This window comes from Eubalaena glacialis, chromosome 9 (genome assembly GCF_028564815.1).
Source record: "Eubalaena glacialis isolate mEubGla1 chromosome 9, mEubGla1.1.hap2.+ XY, whole genome shotgun sequence".
NCBI classification, from domain to species: domain Eukaryota; kingdom Metazoa; phylum Chordata; class Mammalia; order Artiodactyla; family Balaenidae; genus Eubalaena; species Eubalaena glacialis.
This window is the reverse complement of record NC_083724.1, coordinates 71,385,700-71,406,459: the sequence shown is the minus strand read 5'-3', so window position 1 is coordinate 71,406,459 and position 20,760 is coordinate 71,385,700. Positions and strand designations below refer to the sequence as shown.

General features: G+C 41.7%; 3 protein-coding genes across 3 annotated transcripts; all 3 read left to right on the top strand.

Annotated features, from left to right (window-relative positions):
* Positions 1-2,112: 2,112 nt before the first annotated feature.
* On the top strand, positions 2,113-2,625 carry LOC133097206 (interferon alpha-13-like). The gene has a single exon (XM_061199104.1). It carries the CDS (start codon positions 2,113-2,115, stop codon positions 2,623-2,625), a length of 513 nt encoding a protein of 170 aa, XP_061055087.1.
* A 5,013-nt stretch (positions 2,626-7,638) lies between these two features.
* On the top strand, positions 7,639-8,208 carry LOC133097205 (interferon alpha-1-like). Its single transcript, XM_061199103.1, has one exon. The coding sequence runs from the start codon at positions 7,639-7,641 to the stop codon at positions 8,206-8,208; it is 570 nt and encodes a 189-aa protein (XP_061055086.1).
* A 9,774-nt stretch (positions 8,209-17,982) lies between these two features.
* On the top strand, positions 17,983-18,666 carry LOC133097204 (interferon omega-1-like). The gene has a single exon (XM_061199102.1). The coding sequence runs from the start codon at positions 17,983-17,985 to the stop codon at positions 18,664-18,666; it is 684 nt and encodes a 227-aa protein (XP_061055085.1).
* The last annotated feature ends 2,094 nt before the right edge of the window (positions 18,667-20,760 follow it).

The window sequence follows — 20,760 nt, the reverse complement described above, 5'->3', positions numbered from 1 at the left end:
TTTTGTTTCAGACCACCTCTGGTGTTAATTTTTAAGACACAGATTAAATTATACTTTAAAAACAAACACATAACCTCAGAGAAAAACAGATCAGATTTGTGGTTACCGTAGCCAAGGGGGTGTGAGTTGAGAAAATCAGATGAAGGCAGTCAAAAGGGTTTTTTCTTCCTTAAAAAAAAAGACATTAAAATAATGTTGTAGAGACCAGGAAAATGGTTAGAAATATATATATGGGGGAGAGACTGATGAGAAGTAAAGCATTCCTAGATTTTCAGCCATGGAACGGCACAATACTCTAATTCAAAAGCTATTTCCTGGCTTAGCATTAGGGCAATGTTAAGCTAGTACTTCTCATAAGCACGAATGGTAAGAAGACACCAAATCTAAGTCATCAAGATAAAGGATGTTTTAATGCAATATTTTAAAATGAAAATTAATACCAAAATATGCATGAGGAACGAAATATAAAAATTTTAAGTAAAGAAATGAAGTTGACCTCCATTTGCATGGCCCTGACAGTCTTACAAAGTAAGCCTTCATGATGTAAATGACATTTGGGCAAATTCCACTTAGTGTATAAAATTCTTACTAAAGAAAAATGAAACAGTCTGACTTGCTAAATGTCCTCAGTTGCTTGTACACACCAACTCTTCTTTCTAACCATATAGTCAAGGTGAGGTCCTGGGAAAGACATTTCAGGAACATGAGTTAAAAATCAGTTAAGACTATCACGGGGTCATTAGAAATTGTCAAACATGGTAATTCCCTCAATTAAAAACAAGTGAAAAAGTAATCTTGAAAACATTAATGAGTTGGCTTCCATTAAAGGTAGAAAAGTAAAACTGCATTAAATACTTGGGATTTCCCTGGTGGCACAGTGGTTAAGAATCCACCTGCCTACGCAGGGGACACGGGTTCGATCCCTGGTCTGGGAAGATCCCACATGCCGTGGAGCAACGAAGTCCATGTGCTGCTACTACTGAGCCTGTGCTCTGGAGCCCGCGAGCCACAACTACTGAGCCTGCGCGCCCAGAGCCCGTGCTCCTCAACAAGAGAAGCCACCACAATGAGAAGCCCGCCCACCGCAACGAAGACTGAACCCAGCCTAAAATAAATACACCCAGCCTAAAATAAATAAACAAATAATTAATTATATTAAATACTTTAGTATAAAGACAATAGTTTAAATAAAGTTTAATAAAATGCTGTATTTGAATATGAAAATATATTTTAATATTCTATGCTTAATACTGAAAATATTTTAACAAAAGTTTATTATAAAAATATGAAACATTTAAAGTATTTAATTTAAATATGATATGAATTAAGTTAAATATAAAATTAATTTTAAAATATAAAAAATAAAATGCTGTGAGTATTTTAATATTCCTACTTTTCAGATATTCAGTACTTTCTCCCTCACTTTAACGCTGTATCCTTGAAAGACACCATGAAGTCCAGAGCATCTACAGGGGCGCTCAGCTCCCGCGTCCTCGGCCCCGGTGGTGGCCGCGCTCCGACTCACCCCCAGGGCGTCCCCAACATCGTCCTGTCGTCCCATCGCCGCCGCCGCGTTCCCTTTTCTCTGAGCCTTCGCTGCCTCGCGCCAGAAACGAGCCCGAAGCTGTAAAATCGGCTCCCCTTTCTCTGAGGCTGGGAATCGCTCTGATTCCCCACCTCAGACCGCTCAGAAAAAGGCTTCTTTCCCCAAAATTGCCTCGCTCAAGTTTCTGTGAGAAAATAAAGCGCAAAACTCAGGGGAAGCCCCGAAAATGCAAGGTTCCGGTTCCCAACCAGACAAAAATGTCGCTGGCCGGGCCGCGACAAGGCTTCCTCTTCAACACTCAGCACCGAGAAAACGAAGGTGTTTCGCGCACTATGCTGACTATTAAAGCAGCCTCAGTGTCTACGTTTCGCCCTGTCTCTCGAGCTGCAGGACACAGCCGCAGACTGCAAACTCGGTAGTCGGCGTTTCCCAAACAAACCCTGCGCCCTCTACCGGCCGCCTAGGGAAGGACGCTGTCCACAGTTCCAGGGAAGGAAGCGTCCCACTAATTGTTTGGCGGTGCCCGCGCGCCCCCTGGCGGCCATCTAGTGAATCACTCATTCTCAATGGCCCAGATCTATTTGCTAGTGGCAGGAGTGATGCTCTGCTCCATCCCTGCTTGCTCTCTTGGCTGGAACTTGCCTAGAAGCCATAGCCAGGAAAACAAGGAAGTCTTCCAACATTTGGAACAGATGCAAAGGATCCCCTCGCAGTGGTGCCTAAAGGACAGAACCGACTTCAAATTTCCTTGGAAAAGAGAGAATATCACCCCAATCCAGATGACTCAAGGCACCTGTCACCACCATCTGATGCTCCAGCAGATCTTCAACCTCTTCGCCACGGAGGACAGCCGTGCTGCCTGGAACAACACCCTCCTCGATAAACTTCTCTCTAGCCTTCATCTGAGGCTGCACCGACTGGAGCAGCTGAAAAAAGACAATCTAGATTGTCGAGATTTGGGACTTGCTGCCCGGGAGTATTTCCACGGAATCCATGTCTACCTGAAGGCAAAAGAATACAGCGCCTGTGCCTGGGAGGTTGTCAGAGTGGAAATTGAAAGGTGCCTTTCCCTTATGTAAGAATCCTCAAAGAAATGTCAACAAATACAGAATATTTTTTACACTCGTGACACTTTTCATTCAATTACATTAGTGTTCAAGTCCAAAGCAATCGCGACTTGTGTTTCCTCACAGGCTGAAAAATGTCTGAAATGAAAATCATGATTTTAAAAAAGGTTTAACAGAAGAACACAACCTCTTTTCTTTTTCTTTTTTTAAATAGTTATTAAATTAAATTAATTTATTTATTTATGGCTGTGTTCGGTCTTCGTTTCTGTGCGAGGGCTTTCTCTCTAGTTGCGGCAAGTGGGGGCCACTCTTCATCGCGGTGCGAGGGCCTCTCATTATCGCGGCCTCTCCCGCTGCGGAGCACAGGCTCCAGACGCGCAGGCTCAGCAATTGTGGCTCACGGGCCTAGTTTCTCCGCGGCATGTGGGAATCTTCCCAGACCAGGGCTTGAACCCGTGTCCCCTGCATTAGCAGGCAGATTCTCAACCACTGCGCCACCAGGGAAGCCCCAATCTCTTTTCTTGTATGAATAATTTTATAACGTAATTTAAAAGATCACTTTAAGTTTTGGGAGGGGTATTTGCTATTTTCAACATATGAAGTATAGAAAGGTTTTTTGGATAGTGTGGTGTTAAGAGATATTTGTCAGTTAACTTAATGCTGACTGCTCTAACAGGTAAACAGAATGCTGTCAGGAATTTGATCATAATAGAGTCTTATCTTTCCCTGGTATAAGAACACAAGGCAGGCATTCCTGATCAGATGGATGTTCCAAGTTCCTCTCCAAAGAGTGATTCGGGGACATGGGTACCCCCTGTTTTGTGGATTTTTCCATCATCAACAGCTGACTCCAAATTTTTCTGCAGTACTTGAGTCTATTCCACTCAGTGGTAAAGGGAAAAAAGTCTGGTGCATCACATGGGAGGTTTTCAAGGGCCAGGACTATACAGGGCAAGAGCACTTCTGCTCACATTACATGGCCTGGATTTATCCTTGTGGAAATCTCACTGCAAAGACGTTGGGAAATTATTGCATGATTAATGGACGAGGAGACAAGTTCAGTGCATAAGACCACCTGTAAAGTCCTAATAGCTTTACACTATTTGTCCTAATGAAGTTCTGGGTGTGGGTGGAGAGGAACAACTAATGTTCTTGCTTGCACACACTTCATTAAAAAACAATCTGACCCACAGAGAAAGAGAAATATCGTTTATATGTGGAATCTAAAAAAAATGATACAAATGAGCTTATTTACAAAACAGAAACGGACTCACAGCCTAACAGAACAAACTTATGGTTACCGGGGGGAAGGGTGTGTGGGAGGGATAGTTGGGGAGTTTGGGATTGACATAAACACACTGCTATATTTGGGATGGATGGCCAACAGGGACCTACTGTGTAGCACAGGGAACTCTGCTCAGTATTATGTGGCAACCTAGATGGGAGAGGAGTTTGAGAAAGAATGGATGCATGTATGCGTGTGGCTGAATCACTTTGCTGTACACCTGAGGCTAGCACAGCATTGTTAATCAGATATACTCCACTATGAAATAAAAAGTTTAAAAAAATCTCATCCTCTAGTTCTGCCTTAAAAGAAAGAAAACAGTCAAGTTTGGATGTTTATTCTCAGACTCAGTGGTATTATGATTTCATGTATTTTTATTGTTCATTTGCTGAAATAAAGAAAACTAAAAAACAACACACCCACAATCAGACCCAAATTCTTATTCCACAAGTTCAGCTTGGGGAAGATGACACGGATGTCACTCAGAGTTCACAGCATCATAGACTGTTTGAAAGAAGCATTCAAGTTGATGCCCAAAGGCATAGCCTACGAGGAAAATATCCACAAATGTAGACACAAGTTGTTTCCTTATTGCCTGAGGGAGACGAGAAAAGTATGATCAGGCAGCTCCTTGCAAGTACTTGAGGATGACTGAAGAAAAAGGGGAGAGCGACTCTCCCATTTGCGTCCAGGCCCGTGATTCTCATCCTGCTCTTCTAAGTATTGAAAATGCAAACTTGAAGAAGAAAATATTCCTGCAAATGATCTTTAAAAAAATATCTCACACAATATTCCATTATCACTTCCCTTGTAGAACCATGAAGAATTTACAAAGTCTCTGTAGATTATCGTCCTCTCATATCATATCTATCTAATATATGTTGGTATTGTTCCTTCTCCTATTACTATCATCACTTGTCCCTTCATGAGTATGGATTGAGCTCTGGAAATGATAGGGACTGGACTAGCTGTCTAGGAAACGGGCTTGGGTAAGATGGTGTCTCTCGCTTTAGGTACTTTACAGACTCCTGGGAGGTATTCTGAGGACACAATAAGTCAGGTCATGTCTTACTATTTGGGCTTCTTCAACAAAAGAGCATAGACTGGGTAGTTTGTAAAGAGCAGAAATGTATTGCTCACAGTTCCAGAGTCTGGAAATCCAAGATCTGGCTGTCAGCGTGGTCCAGTTCTGGTGAGAGCCTGCTTCAGGTCTCACACTGCAGAGTTCTCCTTGTATCATCACACAGCAGGAGAGGGAGGCATTTATCTCTGACCTCTTTGATAAGGGCACTAATTCCATTCGTGAGGCCTCCATCTTCACACCCTCATCAAGTCCTAAAGGGCCCGCCACCTGATACCACCACTTTGGGGGTTAGGACTTCCAAATACGAATTTTGTGGGGACGGAAACATTCAGACCAGAAAGGGCATTGAAGGCTACATGTCTTGGCATCCAGAAGAGAGAATATATTCATGTAAATAAAGAAGAATGAGCAATTTATCAGGCCAAAAGAGCAGACCGAGGACTCAGAATCCAAACTTGATTTTCAACCTGCAGTAATGCTTTAATTATTATGTGTCAAAATTTGGAAATCAAACTGAAATGGACCCCATCGTCCCTTGGAAGGGAATGAAGACACAGGATGAAAATGATCGTTCATCAGTCTTTGTGAGGAGTCTCCAAAGAATCTCAGTATGTAGGTAGTCATTGCCACATCTGTAAAGATCCACCGAAGAGTAACGTGGTTAATTGTCTGGTTGCTGTGACCTGTGTGAATCAGGGAGAGTCTGAGTTCAGATACGTGGCTCTGTATGTGACACCAAGCTGGTTATTTTCTGTCATGACCTAGTAGAGGACAAATTAGCGACGAGGCCATCCTCCTGAGTTTAATAGAGTGCCGGGCAAAGGCTGAAAATTGTGCTGCTCTTACATCTTGAATCCCCAGGGTCATATGCACCTTAAAGGGAAGAGAATCCTAGTGGTTTTAGCAACAAACTCAGTAGGCATGACTGATACCAGTAGGAATAGAGTGGAACTACTATCCACTGTCTATTATAATCATGGCAAATATGACCGTGATAAATGAAAATAGCTTGGTCATTCGTAACTGCCTTCCATTAGAAGGAAAACATCTGAGAAACTGCTTTGGTTAAAATGACTTGTGGCGTGATTACACTGGGCCTGGTGCCGAGGATACCACAGAGAATACGACAGAGCCCAGTTGCTACAGAGCTGATTTGCCAAAGATGGTCACATACCTATTATTTATTGAAAGATCGGAATTGGAGAGGGCTGAGGCCACAGAACATCCACTGCAAAATAAAAGAATTCATGATCAGAGTTGAAAGTTAATTCTTTCCATGATACCAATCAATATATATCCAGTTCTCAATTAATTACAAAGATGGTTTTCTTTTGTTTGAAAAGAATAGGCTTGGATTGGAACCTTGGACAGTCCTTTGGGGAATCTGAAATTCAGTGCAAAAATACAGAGAAAGATTCAAATTGATGATGATTCCTAGATCATGCATTCTCATTGGGGAGCAGATTGCTCCCATGGGTGCAAACATTAGTTCTTACGAACAAATCTTAGCTACTACAATGGTGGGTGGCACTCCAAAGCTCAACCCTATCCAGCAAAATCTCATTCCTTTGTATTCATTTTTCTCTTTGGGTTTTCTTGTGTATGAGATGAGAGGCATTGACATTGAGTGCATGGAAGGTACACAATATGCAGGATCAGTGCTACAAGCTATGGTGGCTTGATGTTTCATTAGAGGACTTTCTCTCCATCATATGCTTGAACTCAAAGTCATAAGGTGAGAGGTGGCCTTTGCTTACTTACGAGCTGTCCTTGTCTGTCTTGTGGATTTTGCTTGTGTTTGAGCCTCAGTGTGACGTGGGCATCGGGAATTAAGCACAAATAGGTTGTATTTTATTACTTAATTCTAAAAAAGTTACCTAGGAGATCAATAATTATGTCTATTCCTAAAGAGAAAAAGTTGTTGACAATACCTAGATGAATATCTAGCAGCTAGTGAAGTTAGAAATCATTTTATGATATGAATCAAAACTAATAATTACCTAAAAATAAATGTTAAGAAAATCATTTAAATTTTCAATGGTTTTAGCAGTTTTGATAGATTTTTAAATATATCCATACATTGGTATTCTTATGAAGTATTTGTATAAATTTTTATTGAATATGTAATTTGATACATTCCTATTTATTAAGTAAATGTATTACATGAAAAGTCATTCTGCACAATTAACCAAAATGTTAAATTAATTGCAGTAGCTTTTACAGTTAATTTTTAGCCTAAATTTTTTTGTCATACTCACCCCTGCATCGAATAAAAAGAATAAACTTTTCACTTTCTTTTTCTATTTATAAAGTAAAGATATGCGTGGAGTACATATCGATGGACACAGTATATCTGTGTATCAAACTTTCATAGGGGGGCCATATGGAAAAATAATATCTAAAAAGGCTCTGTGGGCAGGCGAAGGGGAGGCAAGGATGAAAAACAGTGGTTGAGAAACGCTGCCCTAACCTATCTGGAGAGTGCAAAATGAAAAGCAAAAACAGAAGTAGAAAGTAAGAGGGAACATTCAGAAAATGGAAACAAATTCATTCCCATTTAAGACCCAGGCCTGAAGGAAGGTCTTCAGAGAACCTAGAGAGCAGGGTTCACAGAGTCCCCACCTCAGCCAGGCCGGCAGCATCTACAAGGTCCCCGATGGCCCCAACCTTGTCCCTCCTCCTGGCCCTGGTGCTGCTCAGCTGCAACTCCACCTGCTCTCTGGGCTGCGACCTGCCTCAGACCCGCAGCCTGGCTAACACCAGGGCCCTGATGCTCCTGCAACAAATGAGAAGAATCTCCCCCTTCTCCTGCCTGAAGGACAGAAATGACTTTGGATTCCCCCAGGAGGCGTTTGGAGGCAACCAGTTCCAGAAGGTTCAAGCCATCGCTGTCGTCCATGAGACGATCCAGCAGACCTTCCAGCTCTTCAGCACGGAGGGCTCGGCTGCCGCTTGGGATGAGACCCTCCTGGACAAGTTCTGCACTGCACTTTATCAGCAGCTCACTGACCTGCAAGCCTGTCTGATGCAGGAGGCGGGGCTGGAAGGGACTCCCCTGCTGAAGGAGGACTCCATCCTGGCTGTGAGGAAATACTTCCACAGAATCACTGTCTATCTGCAAGAGAAGAAATACAGCCCTTGTGCCTGGGAGATTGTCAGAGCAGAAGTCATGAGATCCTTCTCTTCATCAACAAACTTGCAAGAAAGACTCAGGAGGAAGGAATGACACACACCTGCTTCAACACGGAAATGATTCTCACTGCCTAACAAGACCACACTTAAACCTGTGCTGCCATGTCAAAGACTCATTTCTGCTCTCATCACGCCCTGAATTGAATTAATTTGTCAAGTGTTTTCAGGAATAGTCAGCAACATGATGTTCTACTCTACAGGCACTAGTCCATCACAGATGCCCATGGTGATCTATCTATTTACTTATCTACTTAAATATTTATTTATCAATTTTAATACTTATTTCACTATTTATAAAGATTTAAATTATTTTTGTTCATATAATATTATGTGCATGTATACATTGTGGTTAAGCAAAAAAATACATACTTTGTATTTAGTCAGTTTATCATTTTTCTTCATTCATTAAATTCTTACTATAGAAAACTTCCTGTTTTGCTTTTTTTCTTTAAGAAAGAAACACCAAGACTGAATGTGCAACCTGATTAAAGAATATATGTTACAATTGCTTGACCCATCATTACGATTTTCACGTTAGAAATAAAAATAGACTTCCTCTAGCCAGGTCGTGTGTTGCCCTCAGGACCTAGAGGTGAACATAACTAATCCAATTCTGCTTCGGGTAACTTTGATTTTTTTTTTTTTTTAAAGGAAAGTAACCTAAAAACAATAATCAGTTAATACAGGGACTTCCCTGGTGGTCCAGTGGTTAAGACTCTGCTCTCCCAATACAGGGGGCCCGGCTTCCATCCCTGGTCAGGGAACTAGATCCTGCATGCCGCAACTAAGAGCCCACATGCCGCAAGCAACTACAAGATCCTGAATGCTGCAACCAAAGATCCCGAATGCCGCAATGAAGATCCTGCACGCAGCAATGAAGATCCCGTGTGCCGCAACTAAGACCTGGCGCAGCCAAATAAATAAATAAATAAATATTTTTTAAAAATCAGTTAATTCACAATTAAATTTAATTTATTTTAAAATAGTACTAATTTGTAGTAGAAATTAATATCAGTTAAATTTGGTGCTACAGTGAGAAGGTGGGAAAATGGAATTCCCCCAGCAGAAGGTGGATCATGTCATGCGAGGATATAGAAATTAAAGCAGTAGATATTACCTATAGTCAACTAGTAGACATTTCAGTGCAAATGTCCATTGGATACTGGAGATGGCAATTTATAAGCAATTCCATGAAGTGTAGAGCATGGAACAGAAGAAGTGATCAAATAGGAGGAGAGTATCGAATGAGAAAAGGACTGAAAATTGAATCCTATGACCTTAACCTTAAAAGGGAGGGAACGCCACAAAGGAAAGCAAGGGGAATGGCCATATGTTAACAGGACAAGAGAGAGTGGTGAGAAGACCATGTCTGAAAGACTGAAACTGCTTAGAAGATTCAATGCATTCGTGAAAACGTAGATAGAAAGTGCTCCTACATTGGGAAAAGAGATGGCATTGGCCATTTAGTGAGAGCTTGTTTGGTAGAATTAATCAGCAGAAACCACAGTGGAGAAGGTGGAAGCATGAATAAGAGAAGGGAATGACAATATATACAGAAAATAGGTTTGAGATATTTGCCATCTGAATTGGAGGAGAGACATAGGGTGGAACCTAGAATGGACGTGGATTAGTTTTTTCTCTGCATTGTTTTCCCTTTTTGAAATATTTTTTGCTTCTGAAGAGATTTCATGGATTTGATGTATTGAAAACTCATATCAATGTTCAAGATTTGATTTACTTTAAATCCTGACATTTAATCACTTACAGTGATAATGTATCATTATCTTGATGAATATGATGTTGAATGTCAGTAAGCTGCTCTGCGCTTGAAACCATCCACTACAAGGGAAACAGACAGAACTGACCTTAGTGAGAGCTGATTTGCTGAAATTAATCAGCAGAACCCATACTGGAGCAAGTGGAAGGGTAACAAGAGAAGAACTTCCATTGTCATTATTTCACCTGGGGAGTCACTTTACTTCTTTCACTCTCATCATAGTCAGACTTGCATTTGTTTTCCTTTTACCTCAGTACATCAAATGCAAGGACAGCTTTCCAAGAAAGTTGAATGGAGAAGCAAATCAATGATGCATTGAACATTATGGAAAATCATGGTATGGGCCCTTTATGTTTCCATTTTTGCTTCCCTCTTAAACTACTCAACTCAAGATGATAAAGAAAGTAATTCAGTAGTAGCAAGACAACCCCTGCCCAGAAAAATACTAAGTGAAAAAGAACATAAAACATTACAAAGACTCTGACACCAGGAAAGCAGAGAAGGCTAATTTTATCTAGCATCCTATGCCCTACATTTTCACCACCCTGCGTCTTCACTGTGAGATGGAGAAGGATGAACCAAGAGGCTCAGTAGAAATGTACTGGATCATCTAATGATGCTTAATAACTACTTCAATATAAGGTTCTGATGCGAGGTCAGTAGAAGCTTCTGATGGGAGGTCTAATGGAAAATCTAAGAATACTCTTTGTTAATAATTATTTGGAGTAATTATTATGAACTCTGTACTAATGATACAATGGTGAACAAGATATAGACCTGTCTCCTATGGTGGTTACTTGTCAAACAGGTCTAATAAATTTATTTGAAAGAAGACCAATCCCAAAGGATAAGCCAGCTTGGCTGATATGGAAAATAAAGAGGGCAGAAACAGAGCCCAGCACTAGAAGTAAACACAGTCAACCTCCTAGCAAGATAAATGTAAATCCTCACCCTAAAGGCCAATTTACCTCAGTTCCTTTTACCCCATACATCATGTTCAACTTTCAACAGAAACTTACCATACTAAAAGGTGAAAAACACAGTTTGAAGAGACAGAGCAAGTATCAGAACTAGACTCATATACAGTAGAGATTTAGAAATGATCAGACCAGGAGTCAAAATGATAGTGCTTAAAGTGCAAAGGGCTCTAATGTAGTCATCTATTTATTCTTCTACTTTATCTCAGTCATACTATGTATGGTATTTTAAATAGTTTTGTTCATATAATATCATGTTCAACTTTATAGTGTATTCAATATAATAAAATATGCTTACCTCTGTATCGTTTCAAATTATTTTCTTGTTTAATTTATGAAACTCTCCCCCAGATGACATCTTGGATTTTTTTATTCTTACAAAAAGAAGTAGCTTTAATTTGCAAGGTATACTGAAACATGGATGATAAATTCTACTCATCATTCATTTATTAGAGTGGTTTATATTTTATTTTATTTTTTAAAATTTTATTTATTTTTCGCCGTGCTGGGTCTTTGTTGCTGTGCGCAGGCTTTCTCTAGCTGTGGCGAGCAGGGGCTACTCTTCGTTGCGATGCGAGGGCTTCTCATTGCGATGGCTTCTCTTGTTGTGCAGCACAGGCTCTAGGGGCACGGGTTTCAGTAGTTGTGGCACGTGGGTCAGTAGTTGTGGCACATGGGCTCTAGTTCACGTGGGATTCAGTAGTTGTGGCGCACGGGCTCAGTAGTTGTGGCTCGCGGGCTCTAGAGCGCAGGCTCAGTAGTTGCGGCCCACGGGCTTAGTTGCTCCGCGGCATGTGGGATCTTCCCGGACCAGGGATCGAACCCGTGTCCGCTGCAATGGCAGGCGGATTCTTAACCACTGCACCAGCAGGGAAGTCCCAGGTTATATTTTAAAACTTCATATTTCTACATCGGATATATGATAGTTCTGAGAATACAGAGGTGAAAAAAGAAAATGCCAAACCTATTCTTCTGGAGAGTTCAGTTTGGAAGAGATAAAAGATATAAAAACAGTAATCATGCTAAATTATTTCAATTAAGTTTCCTATTACAATGAGAGATAGTGAAAAGGGGATTCTCTCACCAGAATCTGGAATGAGGCATCTCAAGAAGGGGAGAAAGCAGATGGACTCTATAAAGTGGCCAAGAAACATCTAAAGACAGACTTCCCACTGGTAGCAGCATATGTGGATGTCGTTCCTTAGGAGTAGAGCGTAGAACGAGATGATGACCGAAAGTTCATGAGGACCTTCAACTTTTAAGAGTGAGAAAGAGAAGGAGAGTCTGCAGAGGGCACAAAGGTGGAGTAGCCAGTGCACTTAGGAGTCAACCAGGGAAAAATGATCTTCAGAAAGCACCAAAGAAGAAAACAAAGGGCTTGAGAATTACAGAGGATGGAAGTTAAATAATTATTTATATGTGATATGGGTTTCTGCATAGAGTCTAGATTCTGCCAGGACACGTGTATGATGCTGGGGAATCACTTAACTTCCCTGAGCCTCAGTTTCCTCAAATATAAAGTAGGGGAAATATCCCTAGAGTTGTATTGAATATTAGACCAACCAGAATATTTAAGAACACTTAGCAGAGTATCATCCACAGAGTGAGGGCTAAAAACAGGTAGTGTGTTGTTTCCTATAGTTTTCATATAGGTCTAAATGGGAATAATGAATTCTCCTCCCCCTCTCTCGGTCACTGACTGCAAAACAATGACAGCCTAAAAAACAGAACTGGGAGAAAGTGTGTCATCAATTGTATGTAACTTTATATATAATAATATACATATATGGTACATATATAGGAATACATAGTATAAAATATGCTACATATAAAATATACCATATATAATATACCATACATCTATCTGCTGATTCTGATACATGGCACAATTCCCCTTCCTCTCTGTTTTCCTGGATCCCATTCTTTCACTAAAATATCACAATCATTCAGTTCCTCCCAGTGTACAAATCCATAGTGTACTTTCCCCATTCACTCTGCATTAAGCTGTACTGCCCATATTCATACAGCTGTTTCCTTCTCCATTAGGGTTGCTGGCTGTCAATTTCCCCTTAAGAGTACAAAGCCACCAATGGAAAGCAGAAGCTGAGTGAAAGTTCGAGGTTTGTCAGAAACTCTCATATGGCTCCACCCTCTCCGCCTGCCAAGCACTGCAGGTCCAGACTGTCCAGGCTCCCAGAGAAACACAGTGACTAGATGACACCCTGCCCAACATTGAACAATGCTGGAGAATCCAGGAGCTCACCTGTGCCTCTATTTGCGCACTTCCACGTGCTGACTGCACTAGGAGGAACTCACCTGCTTCAGGACTCTTATTTGTTCAAAAAGCCCAAAGCGCAGGAAACATGGAGCTGAAAGGCAGCAGCAGCTTGAGAACTTGGAAGGAGAACAGAGATGTTGAAAGCGTTCACTGGAACAGCGGCAGGTCCTCAGGACACGGAAGGACACAGATGAGCTGCACTGAGGCAAGTGTTTCTCCAGGACATTCCTTTTCAGAGAAGAAAAGATTGAGGTGCGTGCGATAGCACAGAGTTCTCCCACAAGGACGTGGCCAATAGCAGTGTCCCCAGCACTGATACCACAGCAGCCTGCAGAGTCTTGGAAGGGACGAGGGTTACCTCAGTGCCAGCTGCAAACTTGTTTCGTCCTTAGGACCCAGCAAGTTATCACAGAGCAGGGAAGGATATTCCTGGGGACAATGCAATCCAAGGAATTTCGTACATTCCATCGTGATGTCTTTGCCCCTTTGAAAGACAAACAAAATGAAACATGCTTGAATAGAAGGGACACAGGCAGGGATTTTAATATATTTAGCAACAACTGGGGTAGAGCCTTTCCAGCAGGGCAGGTGTCAGTAACATGCACACTGGAAGGTCACAATTTCTAAAAGCAACAAAGAGCTAAGTGGAAATTCATTTATTTAATTTAGGCAATTTGGAAAGAGGGCACTGATGGATCAATCATCTTTCTGTTCTTTCCAGTTGATGCATACAGCACTGAGTAGGTATTTTAAAGTCAGAAGGACATTTAAAGTACATTTAGAGGTTTGGAAACCTTCCTAAGGATTAGGGTCCTAAAACAAGCAGAAACCATTCCTACATTACTGCTAAAAATATCATTTTATTAACAAATGATTTTTTAAATAATATTTTTATTTCAATTCTTCAGTATTATCTTATGATGTTTTAATGGGCTGAGGCTAGAAATTTAAATAAAGACAACTATACAAGGCCATGAGGCTGACTCTGGAGTTTAAGCCAGACTCTCCCTGCTAAGGAGCCCATTAAAAACCTTCACTGCTTCTGTCTAGGAAGCACGTAGGCTCTTCCGTCTTGGTCATACATAAGGCCTCTTCGGTACCCACATCTTAACCAATAGTTGGAACAATAAAGAGTAGAGATTCTTATTTGGACTCTATCAGTAAACAAAAGGATGTCCAGTCTGGACTGTAGGTGAGAAATGGAGGTGTCTTCACTGAGAATGCGAACAGCAGGCTGACCTGAGGAGATCGTCTGGAAAATCGGGGAGGTCCTTGTTGACTGGAAACAAATGACAACATAAGAGCTGGGCGTTCAGTTTTTTGGGAGGACTTACTGAGGACCATAGCCTGGAGGACAGCCTCTCAGTCAGCTCTGACGAACTGCTCCAAGGACATAATGGGGACGTCAGTATATACGTGATTGTGGTGAAGGGGATACGTGCAATCAAGGCACATCTTGGTAGAAGGTTGCTGCTAGTCATGAGGCGCATTTGTCACTATTAATGATTTTAGTGCTTTTCTAAGTATGAGAAGTTGCAAAAAATTGGATTCACAGAATTTTCTCAGGAAATTATCTAACTATCTGCAGGCCTATTCTGTCAGTTTTCCCAGAGCAGAGAGTGCCCCATTCCTGATCTCCACCCTGAACTCCTGTCAGGGCGTGTTGGGGTCAGGGACTGCTGTGGCTAATGACTTTATTCTTGTAGAACCAGATGGTGAGTGACTTTTTAGTTGTCATCCTGAAGGAGAAACGTCAGAGCTCACATGGCTAGAAATTGTTAGGTGCTTTTTTTTTTTTCTTAAACTCACAAGAAAACTCAAGCGTTAAAAATACATAGATTCCAGGGGTCAGCTCTTCTAGGGTTAATAAAGTTATTTTACTATATTTCATGGAAGAAATCACTCACGAAATCTTAGACTTGGCGCTGCGTGGCTTGTGTGATCTCAGTTCCCCCACCGGGGATTGAATCTGGGCCACAGCAGTGAGAGTGCCGGATCGTAACCACTAGGCCAGTGGGAAACTGCCTTTTTTTTTTTTTTTCCAATAGGCAGAAAAATCTATTCCCTTCTAACTACTTAATAGTGATTTTGTCTATTTTGATTAGAACCTAAAGTCAGTTCAGTTGACTCAGACCACACCCCATGTAGCCCTACAAAACCATAGACAGTAACCCTTTGGCACCTGAAGTGGAATAAGGGTCCTTTGTCATCTCACTGTCCTCTGTCTGCTTATTTCGTTGGTTCCTAAATATCATGTTCATGTGCAGCCTTCACTTTCTTTAATGGGCGCTTTCAGACAAATCATTGTAAACACCCTAAGGTTTGCCCTTGTATCTTTGGTACATTTGGAACAGTTCATTGGTCCAGATTTATATTTCTCTCCAGTTGTATAAGTGAGGTTGATCCAAATAGGGTTATTGAGAGGGTTGAGTTAATTTTTTTTTTCTACTTTTTGGCTGCGCCACGGGGCATGCGAGATCTTAGTTCCCCGACCAGGGATCGAACCCGTGCCCCCTGAAGTGGAAGCTCGGTGCCTTAACTACTGGACTGCCAGGGAAGTCCCTAAATTTTAAAGAACTTAGAAAGTGGCTAGTCCATTAGTAGCAAGCAATAAAATTCAGTTATTACTTTTTAATATCACGATTACTATTAACCAGATAAGATCAGGAACTTTTGGAATCATCTAATTCCCTTCCTTTAATTCTAGTTTTCTTAAAGTACCCTTCTCATTGCCTGCGTGGATCTATCACCCAGACGGATGCTCAGCAAGACTGATCTTGCTCATCCTCCCAGACAGGGTTAGTGTTCTAGCAACTGGGGTTCTGGTTGCCAGTCACTTGTGAGCTGGTGGGTGTGACTTCTTCCTTCTCTCCTCAAAACTGATCATACATGGATTAAATGAAAGAAAAATGAGGGAGCTGGTCTTGCGAAGCTGAAGGCAGTCAACTGACCCAGGACTTGGTCTTTTCTGAGCTTCTGGCAGAAGCAAGCATGTTCCTGCCTTTCTATTTTTCACATTGGCCTCATCCTTCTCCTCTGACATAGCCTCGTCCCCAACTGTGCTGCCCTGAAGTTTGCTAACTTAGAATCTGTCATTGTGTCAGGGGAAAATCACTTCCCTTCTTTCTCATTCATGACATTCAGACTCACATTTGTTTTCTTTTTGCCCACAAGACAGCTGTCGAATTTTACTTTCTAGGACAGTTGCAGTGATAAACAAAAAATCTAAAGTTTGAAAATGATAGAGACTGGAGCCCCTTTGCCTTTCTTTACCTCCCTTTATTGTTCTTACCTCATCATGAATTAGAACTAATGCAGGAGCAGCAAGACAAATCTTGTCCAGTAAGTCGCTAAGTGAATATAAGTTACAAAAACTTTAAATGAAAAATTACACACAAGTAAAGGAAAGAAGGCGATTTCTCTCTGACCTAATCCTGGGCCTCGCTGCCCTGCATTCTCAGAGGCAGACAGAGACAGAGGAAGGGAGAAGCCCAGTGGCATCAACTGACTGAATGAACAACTGAACCTCACTGGTTTCTGTGACATAAACTTTAATGAGAGACAACACCATCGCTGAATTCTCTGCCCCCAGCTCAGAAACTTGGAGCATAACAAGTGTTGACTAGTTGTAGTAAAATAGTTGAACAATAAAATTTGTATTTGGCAAAATAAACATTATGTGTCTACTCAGGGTGAAATGATTAGAACTGGATAATTCCTCCACATCCTTAGAGAAAACACACTTTTGCTCTCAGCATCTGAGGGCTACTGACACTTCTGATACCTGAGGACACGGGTCAGGAGGGGAGGAGGTCACCACTGAGGACTAGGGTCCTTCACACAAACACTCCAGGGGCAAGGGTGAGGGTCCTGGAAGATGAATTATTTTCCCAACAAATAAACAAGCCCCTTCACAGCAAGGAGATTTTACAGTCCTCAGGATGTGGTGAGCCTGCCCTCAGGGAGGGAGGCCAGGTTAGGAAGGGGACTCTGTCACTCTAGAGGAGAGGGTGTGATTAGTTGTGATCTCTCCCTTGTGAGTGAGGTGCTGCTGGGGAAATACAATTCTCTTGGAATTAGGACCTTCACACCCATATTCTCCTGAAAAGAACCAGGATTCCTGGTGGGGGTATTGGCCCAGCCTGTGGAGAACTATAGGTCTCCAATAAGAAAATGGTGGAAAGAAAGGACAATATCTGTAACAGTCCTCACCTCGTGGTCCCCTGAAGCACGACCACACGGACATGAAGGAACATGTTCTAGAAGGAAAGGAAACATGGGAGAAGCTCATGGACTCATAATAATCAGCTTCTTCTCTAAATCAAACACTAAACAAAACCCACCTTTTGTTTCAAAGAGCTTATGCCAGAGTGATCTGGTAAATCCCTAAGCAACTACAGAAACCATACGGCTGAGAGAGCCTGCCTTCCTATGTAAAGTAAGAGGTAAAAATGGAACCTAAGATCAGGGCTAAAAATTTGTTCCTGGAACAGAGAAGACCAACATTTATGCATGAAAGAGATATAGAATGTGTGTATTTACAAACCTACATCACTTCTGACTTTAAGACAAAAACCTTTCTCATTTGATTAATAAATATCCATTTGGATGGGCACATCTGAAATTACTGGGAAAATTAAACTTCTTGCAAAATTAATAGTTTAGAATGATGACATCTTCGTAGACCATACTGAGAATACATAAATGAAAATCAAAAAAGGAAGTAAAAGTGTATAGAAATGTTTAGAAAATGAAAATTATTGTGTTCCTTATTTAATGGCCTTGCTTAGAAAGAATGTCATCAGAGAACCTACCCCCAAGGTTCCTCCAGACGACTGTCTCAGCCAGGCCAGCAGCAGCCTCATTTGCCCCATGGCCTTCGTGCTCTCTCTACTGACCGCCCTGGTGATGTTCAGCTACGGCCCTGGTGGATCTCTGGGCTGCAACCTGTCTCAGAACCATGTGCGGATTAGCAGGAAGAACTTCATGCTTCTGGGCCAAATGAGGAGAATCTCCCCTAGCTTCTGTCTGAAGGATAGAAAAGACTTCGGTTTCCCCCAGGACATGGTGGATGGCAGCCAGCTCCCGAAGGCCCAGGCCACCTCTGTCCTCCACGAGATGCTCCAGCAGATCTTCCACCTCTTCCACACAGAGCGCTCCTCTGCCGCCTGGGACACCTCCCTCCTGGACAAACTCCACACTGGACTCCATCAGCAGCTGGAGGACCTGGACGCCTGCTTGGTGCAGGCGATGGGAGAGGAAGAATCTGCCCTGGGAGTGACGGGCCCTACACTGGCCGTGAAGAGGTACTTCCAGGGAATCCATCTCTACCTGAAAGAGAAGAAATACAGTGACTGTGCCTGGGAAATTGTCAGAGTGGAAATCATGAGATCCTTGTCTTCATCAACCAACTTGCAAGAAAGGATAAGAATTATGGATAGAGACCTGGGGTCACCTTGAAAGGATTCTCATTGACTAAGATGCCCTATCACCCTTGCACATATGTGTTTGGTCATTTCAGAAGGCTCTTATTTCAATTTTAATCACAGAATTTATTGTATTAATTCAGCTATTACTTTGTCAGTAGTAATAAGCAAGTATATGTTAAAATTATTCAGCTTCAGGGGCATCAGCCCCTAAGCAATGACTACCCTGTTATTTATTTATTCTGTTTATTTGCTTATTTATTTATTTATTTCTGTATCTTATTTTTATGTTTTCACATAAATATATTTATACTTACATTGTATTAAAATTTAGAAAATATTCACCTTTCTATTTCATTAAATTTGCATTTTGTTTTATTTATTAAATTCTTATGAGAGAAAACTTCTTGAGTTTTTTAAGTTCTGAAACCTACATTCTTATTTTTTTCTATGTAAACTTATTTCAGACTAGTATTTGTCCATTTTGTCCTTTGGAACAGTCCTACCACTTTCATTGCAGGAAATGCTTGTCAAAAGGTGGAATTCCATGGAACTGAGGGAAGTCCTGGAAATTATGGAGAATGGTTAGTCCTGATGTCATAGGTGTAACTGATTTATACCCACCAGGAAAGAGTGGTCGGTGCAAATACCTGTGGGAAGGAGTCATCTCCTCCAGGGAAGCTGGTGACATATGGTGTTGACTGCCGATCCTGGCACCTTCCCCCCGCCTTCTCCCCAGTCCTGCTTTACTGAACCATTCTTCCCTTATACATACCTTCAGTCCCTCCAACTCACTGACCAGCCACACAGCTGCTCTGGTTCTGTGCACGTTTCCAGCTTCAAGGTTTCTGTTAGAGTCAAAGCCACAGGAAGAGAGCACAAGTGAAAGGAGAGTTCTAGGATTTTCAAAACCTCTGTGAGAAGGAGCCAGGGTTCGTGGCACTGGATCCCAGCTCTGCTATTAATAGCAGTGTGACCTTGACAAATAACACAAACACTAAGCTCCCTAGTTTCCTCATCTTTAATATGGGGACAATAGTAGTATTTTTTCATAGGATTATTCTCAGGATTCAATGAGTAAATATACACAAGAGGCATAAAAGTGTGTCTGTCAGAAATAAGCAGGACTGTTAGAGTCACAGAGTGGCTACCCTCAGGGAGGAGAAGGAGAGCTGCTCTGAGGTAGCAACTGGAAGGCAACATAAGAAACGTGCTAGGTCCTGGGCAAAATCTATTAGTTTTAACTTGGGTGCTAGATTCACAATGTCATTCAGTGTGTGAAATTTCCGTGCTGTATGTTGAGGATACTTGCAATTTCTGTGTAGTATACTTCTTTTTTAAAAAATAAATTTATTTATTTATTTACATTTTATGTTTGGCTGCATTGGGTCTTCGTTGCAGCGAGCGGGAGCTACTCTTCCTTGCGGTGTGCAGCCTTCTCATTGCAGTGGCTTCTCTTGTCACGAAGCATGGACTCTAGGCGCGCAGGCTTCAGTCGTTGTGGCTTGTGGGCTCTAGAGCGCAGGCTCAGTAGTTGTGGTGCACGGGCTTGGTTGCTCCGCGGAATGTGAGATCTTCCCGGACCAGGGCTTGAACCCGTGTCCCCTGCATTGGCAGGCGGATTCTTAACCACTCTGCCACCAGGGAAGTCCTTGTGTATTATACTTCTGAAAGATTTTCTGGGAAGTAGTAAAAATTCTTTGAGAAAGAAGGATCAGTAGAAAATACTTGGATCTACTTTAAAAATGAATAATATGGAAATAACAGAGACCTCAAATAATGCAAAAAGTCACAAACGGTTTTCATTAATAATGTTTGTTGCTTCCTTACTATGAGAAAGGCACAAAATAGCTTCTGAACTCTTTCATTTTTTGGTCTTTCAGCAGCAACGCAGAAGCAGGAAGAAAAAAGCAGGAGCTATGAAAGGTAAGGTTCTGCTCTCTAATCCTGGGCCCTCCTGGGTTTGATCTTAGTTCTCTTTTCCATACAGTCCCAGGTCTATAATTGCTGGCAATGTCACCTCCTACAGCCTGTACTCTCAGAAAATAATGGCCCCCCCAGAGGAGACACTCAGAGCAAGAAAGCAAAGAAGTCAGGACCTGGGACACTTCTAACCCACGCTGTGCTC

Excerpts from the sequence above, each read along its gene's own strand:
- LOC133097206 (XM_061199104.1), top strand. The coding sequence starts at position 2,113 with ATGGCCCAGATCTATTTGCTAGTGGCAGGAGTGATGCTCTGCTCCATC.
- LOC133097205 (XM_061199103.1), top strand. The coding sequence starts at position 7,639 with ATGGCCCCAACCTTGTCCCTCCTCCTGGCCCTGGTGCTGCTCAGCTGC.
- LOC133097204 (XM_061199102.1), top strand. The coding sequence starts at position 17,983 with ATGGCCTTGCTTAGAAAGAATGTCATCAGAGAACCTACCCCCAAGGTT.